This window comes from Dipodomys ordii, unplaced genomic scaffold, assembly GCF_000151885.1.
Source record: "Dipodomys ordii isolate 6190 unplaced genomic scaffold, Dord_2.0 Scaffold29, whole genome shotgun sequence".
In the NCBI taxonomy this organism is placed as follows: Eukaryota; Metazoa; Chordata; class Mammalia; order Rodentia; family Heteromyidae; genus Dipodomys; species Dipodomys ordii.
The window spans coordinates 4131361-4140881 of NW_012267245.1; the positions used below are offsets into that span (position 1 = coordinate 4131361).

Below are 9521 nucleotides of genomic sequence, written 5' to 3' on the forward strand. Positions count from 1 at the left end.
GGCCGCACATGTGCAGAGACACACACGCCCCGTGCCAGAGGACCCTGGAGAACCATGGCGGCAAGACCCTGTTGGAAAGGCTGCCAGGCCTTGCTTGGCTGTGCTAGAATTACTCTTGTCTGTGGAATGTGCTGGGCGGATGCCTCTCAGGGATCCTGGGAAGCCTGCAGGAGAAAAACCACAGACATAGCTCTGCAACTCCAGAAAAGGGCGTTTTCCCCCGGAGCCTGGTGTGGTTATGGGTACTAGGTTGGGGGGGTCCTCATGTCACATTTGGTGAAGGTCTGCCACTCAGAGCCTACCGTTAGCGGTCTGGCAGCTGGAGGAAAGAATCCCAGCATCCCCGGGAAGCAAAGCCCAGGGCTCATGTCCCAGGGACACCGTCTATCTGAAAAGGACCTGCTTTGTGCTGGATTGGACTTCAGTTTCAGGCTTCCTGTCCTTCAGCTCAGCAGGTGGCTGAGGATGAAGTGCCACCCTCTCCTTTCCCCACAAGGAGAGGCAGAGAAGGGAGGGACATCCTGGGCCAGCAGGGCAGACATGACAACCCCGGGCTGGACAGGGGCGCGGAGCATGGGGGAGACGTGTGTGTGTTGTGTGTAGAGCAGGTGGAAGGGTGATGTCATGCAGCTAGAGCTCAGAAAAATGCAGAGGCCTACACCCCGGTAAAGGAAGGGGACTCTGCGCTAGGAAGGCTGTGCCAACCGCCGTGAGGCATGTTGGTGCTTCTCTGGGCCTAAGCAAGGGCTTCTGTTGAGAGGGACCTGGCAGCTGGGTGCCGGTGGTTCACGCCTGTCATCCTAGCTGCTCAGGAGGCTGAGATCTGAGGATCACGGTTCAAAGCCAGCCCGGGCAGGAAAGTCCATGAGACCCTTATCTCCAATGACCCACCAGAAAACCGGAAGTGGCGCTGTGGCTCAAGTGGTAGAGCGCTCACCTTGAGCTGTAGAGCTGAGGGACAGCGCCCAGGCCAGGAGTTCAAGCCCCATGACTGACAAAAACAAGAAAAGCCCTCTGGCTTCTGCTATGGCTTATTGGGGTCTGACAGCCTGGGCGCTGTCCTTCAGCTCTTCAGCTCAAGGCTAACGCTCTACCACTTGAGCCACAGCACCACTTCTGGTTTTCTGGTGGTTCATTGGAGATAAGAGTCTCAGGGACTTTCCTGCCCGGGCTGGCTTTGAACCGCGATCCTCAGATCTCAGCCTCCTGAGTAGCTAGGATGACAGGTGTGAGCCAGTGGCTCCTGGCTCTGCAGGGTTATTTGACTGGCTCAGGACACAGTGAGATACGGGGCTGGGGGTAGCGTGTGCTAAGTGCCCTGAACTTTGGGCTACTTTTTAAAAATATCTTTAAGTAGCTGTACAAAGAAGTTGCCTTTTAACAAAGCAGTTTAGGACTATAATGCATCTTGATCAGCGTCACCACTTTCAACATTCTCACCTCCTCTTCCCACCCCTTCCCTTACTTTTCTTTTGTTGTTGTTGTTGGTCATGGGGCTTGAACTCAGGGCCTGAACAATGTCCCTGAACTTTTTCACTCTGCCACTTTGAGCCACAGCTCTTCTTGGGATTTTCTGGAGTTAATTGGAGTCTCAGGGTCTTTCCTGCCCCTGGCTGGCTTGGAACCACGATCCTCAGATCTCAGCCTCCTGAGTAGCTAGGATGACATGTGTGAGCCACCGGCACCTGGCTTCCCTTACTTTTCTTAATTTTATAGCATGTACCTTGAATTCTTGACTGCCTCTTCAATCGTCTACCATTCTCCTTGGTCCTACTCCCCTTTTGCAAGTACTGGTTTCCTGCTGCTCATTTCGTTGGGCTTTGTCTTTGCCTTCCTAAGGATTTACCCTGAGTTCTCCTTCCAGTCTACCATATGTCAGTTACTGGCATACATTTGTAACCACCGGCTGGACTTTGGACTATTACCACGCCTCCCATCTACCAGGGACTCCTAGGCTCAGGGGCTCTTCTCAGTGCGGTACCTTTGCTGCCTCCTCAGTTCCAGAAGCACCATTGGGTGGCACCTACTGTCAAACACCCTCCACTTCCGGTCCCCTAGCTCCCAGGCCCCGGCCTCTCAGGTGGGCATTTCCATGGAGTCTTGGGGCCCTGGACGCTAGAACATCTTGTGACACAGCCCCGCCCCTCAGTCTGTATCCCTCACCTGCCCCTCTGACCCACCTGTAGCGCGTGTGGGAACCATCGCCGGCCAGGCCACTGTCCGCATTCTACACAGGCGAAGGCTTGACGGGTGTTTGAGAAACACCCACTTCCTTTCCCAATCTGTCCTGTTTATCCAGACTGTGGCAAACGGTTTATTGTCCTCCATGTTTACCACACGGGGGGGGGGGAAAGACTTTTTGGTACATTTCAAATATATTTTATTACTTTTTTTTTTTGTCTTAGAAAGAATACGAAACCTGCATGCAACGCTAACGGTTTCCGACATTTACAGAGCATATAACACAGCAGTACAATACGGCCTCTATGGGAGGGAAGCGTGACAGGTGGCTGGAAGAGGTTCTATACACAGGAGGGAACACTTAGCGCCCCAAAGAGGACCACAGGGAGTCACAGACGTATTGCATGGTCCGCTGTGGTGAGGGAGAGAAGCATGTGCTGAGGGCTTTCCCCTTGTGGGTCCCGTCCCGTGCAGGTCCTCGCCGTGTGTCGAGCACGTATGTGTGTGATGTGAAGTTTCCCCCCTAAGGCTTCTGCTGGGGGTTGGGAGCTTTGCTGCTGATGGGAAGTGGGGACAGTGAGCGGAAAGCAGCAGTGAACCCTTTTAAGAAACGCTCCGGTTCTTCTTTAAGAAGCTCTTGCCTGGCCATTCAACTAATCTTGGAAATGTGTCCTAGAGTAGAGGGAAAATGGACTGGAGGGGGAAGAGGGGACGAAGCATATTTGTCAGGCAACCAGACTAGTTCCTCTAAGCGCAGATGTGGAAAGACCTGTTCCCACTGGCAGTCACACGGAGGCTGGGAGCAGCCAGAAGCCCGGGAAAGTCTGTGGCGCTGTGCAGAGACGCCAGGCCCAAGTTAAGAACGGAGCAGGGCTGTAAGGAAATGTCCCACCAAGACCATTGTTCCTCCCAGACGCGTATAAAGCTCAGATGTGGTGTGACATATGAACAATACAAAAAAAAAAAAAAAGGAAAGGCGTGAGTTTCTCCCTTTTCAGCAAAAAGCCGCCTATCAGACACACACAAAAGTCTGCAGGAGAGCTGGGTCTCACATCTGGAAGCCTTTCGCCTCCAGCTATAAAAGGTAAAAACCGACCCTTGGTAAAAAGTGCTTGGTAACAATATATAATTTGTGTCTTATGCCTGTGAGAAAGAAAGGGTTGTGATTTTTTAAATCTGCAAAGTCCTTTGCTGAAGTCTCCCAACTGGTCTGGAGTTTTTTTCCTATCAGATTTGTTTTTTTCCACCTTATTCTTCATAGACCCTGGGAAGAGAGAAAGGGGGGAGGGGGGAAGCAGGTGTAAGTGGCTCAGGACCTGGTTCAGAGCATCTCTCAGCTGCTCTTCTCCCAGGAGTGAAAGGGACATCTCAGACGACCCGATTGTCCCAGACACAAAAACTCACACCAACCTGGCCTTTTCCTTTCTAATCAGCTTTGGCTGCTGTGGCCCATTCCATACCCCCCGTCCCCCATGGAGAAAACCTTTTGATGTGGAAACAAGAGACCCGAGAGACATGATATATATATACCTGATGAGTCTGGACTGTTGGAGGAGCGAGACCCTCTTTGGCTGGATGGGAAACTCCTGTGTCTCTGAGTTCCATTTCTCCCCTGAGCTCAGCCTCTTTCTTCTCTCAGAGAAAATGGGGGCTCCCCTCCCTTGACTTAACACTTGTCACCCAGGAAAACACCATTTCTGGGAGCCACTGCCTAACGCCTGGAAGGGGGTGACCAGGTCTGGGATCTGTGCCCCACGGTCGTTTCCTTTTGGCTCTGTTGCCCTGCCTCTCCCAGTGATCAGACATTCATGAGCTGCCCTGCCTTGCCCCTCACCTTCTACACTGACTCCATTGAGTTCCTCTAAGCCTTTCTGATTGGCTGCCTTAGGACCCCACTGCACGCCCAGCCTGACAACCTGCCGTGGCTGCTTCCTGTGGTAGCCAGAAGCTCTGGTCTCTTGAGGGGCTGAGTTCCTTGTCAGTCCCTACAGGCCTGATCCTGCCATGTACCCTTTCTTCTTTCTCCATCCTGGGTTCAGTACAGTCTGTCCGTCTGTCTGTCTGTCTGTCTGTCTCTCTCTCTCTGCAAAAAGGACTTTACACAGCTCCTTTATTGCCATTCTACACTCACTAAGACACTTTTCAACATTTCCTTTCCCAAGACAGCTCAGCATTCCAAGAAAGAGAGAGGAACTCAATACCGTGAACTCAGGCAAAGTGGTAACCGAGGGGCTGTTCTTGCTTTCATCATTGCAATTGACAGAAAAAAAAAAGCAGGGCTACCTTAGGCTCCCAGGTACCTCTTCTTTAAAGCTGAAGCCGAAGAGGATGGGGAGAGACCAGGTCGGCACAAGTTTTATCTTCCAGGAGCCCGAGCAAGGTCTTCTCAAACCCTACATGAACTGGCCCTAGGCTTAGCCTCACTCTACCTTTGATGACACAAGCAGGCCCTAGCTGTGTGAGCGAGAGAGAAAGTGGACGGGACAGGGCTTGCTTCTGTCATGTGCGCTTGTCTGACCCAACCTGAAAGAGGGCATCGTTCCCGTCAGATAGAGAAATAGTCTCTTACTCTCATCACTTTCTATGTCAAGTCACTGCAGATGAGGCAGTTTTGCAGGCAGCAAGAAAAGGCTTTCAGGTACAGGACCCAGCCCGAGTGTCTGTGGGAGAGATGGCCACAGAGCCGAGCCAGGAGCAGGAGGGGGGGGGGTGGCACAGGGTCAAGGGATGGGACAGGCAGCATGGATGCACATGTTAGAATAGGTGTGTGTATGTGTGTGTGTATATATATTCTAATATGTTGGAATGTATATGCATTCTAATGTATATTAGGATTGTTAGATATATTAGTATATGCATCTATGTGTGTTTTAGACTAGGTTGCACATTCTCTGAGGGGGCCTCTCTTCCTGCTCCGGCTTTTCCATGTGCTATCTAGGTAGTCATGTCCTCTCCCTACCTACCCTTGACTCCCCCTCTGCAGAACAAGATGCTGGCACGGGCTTCACATCTGAGGATGTGCGTGTGCTTCCTCGGCCGTGCTATCCAGGCAAAGATATAAGCAGGCTTCACATGCGTGAGGGGGCGGCCCATTCCAGGACAGACGGCCTTCATGTGGGACAAGGGAGCTGGAAAGCAGCCTCCCCTTCCAAGACCCCATCTCGAACGTCAGGGACCAGAACTTGGAAGTCTACTCGTGAAGGTGGGGAACGGGCTCAGGGAACGGGTCATCTCATGACTGACTGCTGATCCCTGGGAGAAAGGGGTAAACCCAAGGCCTCATACCCACATGGGAAGGAATTTATCAGCCGTCTGGACCCTGTGGGGCAGGGTCTGGAGAGACTAGCACAGGGGGATACCATGTCAGGTGCTCCTGACAGCTTATGTCAGCTACATAAAAGGAGTAATGAAGACGATATCGTGTGAAAGTTAGAGTACAGCCGACTTTGGTTCACAGAACTAAACCTGCAACGTGTATAGGGGCCAGAGCCTCCTTTGTGAAGTGGCGAGTTGGTTTTCCTTGGCGGTAGAGACCCCATGTCTCATCATCTGATTGTTGTAGTGTTGTGGCGGGGCTAGATGGCGTGGCACAGGGCTGGCGGCGAGGGGGGCGGGTGAGAGCCACAGCGGAGTGGCGGAAGGCAGGAAGGAGGGCAAGAAGAGGAGGAGGGCCTACCTGCGCTTCTCGTTCCAGGCATTGTACCACTTGATGAAGCGCTTGGTGCTCTGCAGCTTGGGGTGCAGGCAGTGCTCCTGGCCCCGGTATCTGGACATGCTCTTGGTGGTAATGCTGAAATGGAGTGGGAGGGGATGCAGGGTTGAGGGGGCTGTTGCGGGGTCTGGTCTGTCAGATTAGGGCATGGAGACACTTGGCCTCCTTGCTCCTTTGAAGCAGCTTTTCCTTCCTGGATGGATTTTGGAAGGTCGGGTGTCCCCTGAATCTCTGACCCCAAGTGGTGCTTTGCTTGGAGGTCTCATTGTTGGGGATAGCGTCTCCCACCTTATACCTCCAGCAGGGGCTCAGGTCTCTCTTGGGGGACTGTACCCAGGATCCAGAGGTGAAGAGAACCAATGCCAGCAGGTCAAAGTGCCAGTCGTGGAGTTAGGACACATCCTGCAGACGCTGTGGTCTCTGACCCTCAAGCCCACCACAGGTTGTATGTCAAGGATGGCCATTTGTTGACCCTGAAGCAAAACCTTGTTGGTCTTGAGCCCATTTTGATGATGAGGTCTCAGTATCCTCTTTGGGCAGAAAGGGAAGACCTGGCTTCTTCATAGCACAAAGATCCCAGGCCTCCGTCAGCCAGTGCTCTGGCATACCAGGAAAGCCTGGCTGTGCTAGGGAAGTAGGTGGGCTTGTACAAGCGCAAGCTATGGATTTGAACTCCCCCTTAATCGACATTACCTCCATCTGTAAGAAGGACACAGTAATAGGATGTACTCCAAGTTATCATGACAGTGAAAGACAATAATATACGTCAAGTGCCCAATGAGTACTATTATTGGTAATTATTCGTGGAAAAGAAGGCAATCAAACAAACAAAAAAAAAGACTGCTTTGTATGTGTGGGAGCTCTGGCCTGGAACGGGGGGGGTGGGGAGGAAGGGGGGACACACAAGCCTGCTGTCTGCCCTGCACTTGCATTCTCTCCTTGGCAGGGGAGGATGGCCAGATCAGGAGGAAGCTTCTGGTAGGAAAGGAAGGATGGTGTTCCAGAATGAAGGAAGGACAAGGAGAGACGTGAGGCCGACACTTCCCAAGGGGGGCTCAGAGAGAGGTTGTTGGGAGTCAGATGGGCTACCAAAGGTAGGGCTCGAGGGCCAAGTTCTGGAGGGGCAGGGTTGAGGTAAACACAGCATCCCCATCAATCGGGAGAGCAAACAAGATCTTGCCACCCCAATGGGGGGCCGAATGTTTCTGGGTAACCTGTTCTCCTCCCTGCTCTGTGCGGAGTTCCCAGGGAAGAGCCTTCTTTTAAGGCAGGTGACTGGGCCCTGCCGCCTCCATGAGACCAGCTCCTCTCAGGCTTTTAGCACGGGGCTAAAAGTAAAATCTAGCTTCCAAACCCCCAACCCCAACCTGGTAGCTAGTCGCCCTGCAGGAAATCAGCACATCCCCCATTCCACGCTTACGATGATGCCATCTTTGCACTCTGAATGTGAGGACGCGAGAAAGGTTGTCTTTTCAGGTCAGGGTGCTGGCTGAGCACCCCAACTCCTAAAGGTCAAAGAGCAGTTCAGCTCTCCTCCTACCAAGGTGCTCAGCACACGTGGTATTAATCACCTGATTAATACCAGTCGGCCAGGAAGCCAGGAGGATTCATGACCCCAACAACGATTCAAAATTCTGGATCCTGTGACTTTCACGCTGGCAGTTTGTGGGGTGCCAAAGGTCCTAAGGAGAGCTCGGTAGGCACGTGACACAAATGACCTTTCTACATGACTCTTTTGGACCCTTCAGATTGCAAGGACTCTGTACTTGCTAAGCAGACTTCTCTGCCGCCTCCCCCTCTCCCCTCCTCCCCTGCTAGAGATTTCTGGGTGACTTGGGGTGAACTGGAAAACTTGCTTTTGTTCAGCCTTTGTGCCTGGAAACCGGCTTTGCCAAAAAGTATTGGCCCCCCCTCGTCTGATGTTGAGAGGCTTAGCGGAGAGGAGCCTCCAACCCTTCCAGAGGGCTTGTGGGGGGCTTTGGAGGTGGGAGAGGAAGTTGAGGGGATAGGACGAGGTGCCTGCTTATTTTATGAAGTTCCAGCATGTTCTCAGAAGGCTAACGCGACACTTTCTCCTATGCTTGTCAGTTATAGCCAAGAAAAGAGCAAGCCTGCTAAGTGAAGATTCCATTCTTTTGGGGGGAAGCACTGTACCCCATGCTGAGACACAACGTGCACACCCCTTGACATTGTGACCACCCCTCCCCAGCTGGAACTGTTGAGGGCTACGGCTCTTCTTAAGCCATCAGGATGTTATTATTATTGTTGTTGTTATTGTTATTATTATTATTTCTGGATCGAGGCAAAGGGCAGCTTTGAGAGGCTGAGGGGGTGGGGTGCTCATTTAAAGGCCCGTGGAGAAAAGCATGGGAATCCTTTCAGGCCTGGTGTCTTTCTGAATTCTCCTCACTTCAGCCTGACTGTCTGGCCTGGGGCAGCCTGGGAGCATGCCCTTCCTTCTCAGACACCCCGTGAAGGGAGCAGCGGGGCCAGCGGGTGGAAGGCACTCGTCCAGGCTGAGAATAAAGTGTGTCCTGTTTCTGGGGGCGGGGTAGAGGGGCCGGTGGTGCATGGCAAATATTTGGGAGCTGCTTTGCCAAGGGCTGGGGCTCTGGCCAAGAGCAGTATTGGTGGGGAGAGACTGCGGGGCTGCAAGTGGTTAATTGGGAAGGCGGACAAGCCGGGAAACGCAGTGTTCTCTTGCTCTGCCCCACTTTTTTTTAAGACATCGCCCGCATGCCCACCACCAAGCAAGCCTCCTGTCTTGTGGCACCATCGATCCCCCCTTCCTCAAAGAGCTCCCCCCCCCCCAGGACAGCTCAGGCTGGAGGGGCCGTGGGGAGTCCGGCGGCTGGCATGGGCCAGCTCCCATCTCACAATCAAAACCCCCAGAAGCCGGAGGCTGGCCCTAGCAGTGGACAGACAGACAGACAGTCCCCTGACTGTCCTTTTCTAAAAGAAAAGCCAGAAGGAGAGATGCTGTTGGTGTGACTCCGATCTCCAGGGACAGCAGGCACACCGGACGTTGTGTGTGTGTGTGTGTGTGTGTGTGTGTGTGTGTGTGTGCGTGTGTGTGAAGTTGGCACACCAAGAGCCACGGATGGCTCAGTGAGCTGGCCCCGGGGCAAAGCCGCCTGCATCCTAGCGAGTGCGGCCCGGGTCCTCACCCCGACCCCAGGCTGTGCGCCCCCCCCCCCGGCCGAGCCCCGCACAACTCACATCACCATCTTCTCCTCGCAGTGCGGGGACTTTGGCTTCATCTCCAGCTTCTTCACGTCGCTGTAGCGGATCTTGGGCCCCTTGCGGGAGCATTTGCATTTGGACCCTGCGGGGCGGCGGCGGCGGGCGGGCGGCTCAGCGGTGCCACAGGTCTCCGTCTGCGCTACCGTGCGCCCCCCCCCCGTCCACCCAGAGTCCTCGGCATCCCGGGGTCCCAGTGTGGTGGTCGGGGTGTGGGGCTCCCCAGGACCTCCGACGGGACGGCTGGGGGCGGTGGGATGGGGGGCGGGGGGGACCCTCGGGGACCCTCCCGGCACTCACCGTCCGCGCGCAGGGCGCACAGCGCCAGGAGCAGCAGCAGCAGCGCGGCCGCCAGGAGCCTCATGCCGGCCGGAGGGGTCGGGAGCCG

General features: G+C 54.1%; 1 protein-coding gene across 1 annotated transcript; it reads right to left on the bottom strand.

The window, feature by feature from the left end:
* Positions 1-2387: 2387 nt before the first annotated feature.
* On the bottom strand, positions 2388-9515 carry Cxcl14 (chemokine (C-X-C motif) ligand 14). The gene is made up of 4 exons (XM_013016117.1): positions 9434-9515; positions 9113-9218; positions 5858-5971; positions 2388-3445 (listed from the first exon to the last, which is right to left on the bottom strand). The coding sequence occupies exons 1-4, from the start codon at positions 9495-9497 to the stop codon at positions 3430-3432; spliced, it is 300 nt and encodes a 99-aa protein (XP_012871571.1). The 5' UTR covers positions 9498-9515; the 3' UTR covers positions 2388-3429.
* Positions 9516-9521: the final 6 nt, after the last annotated feature.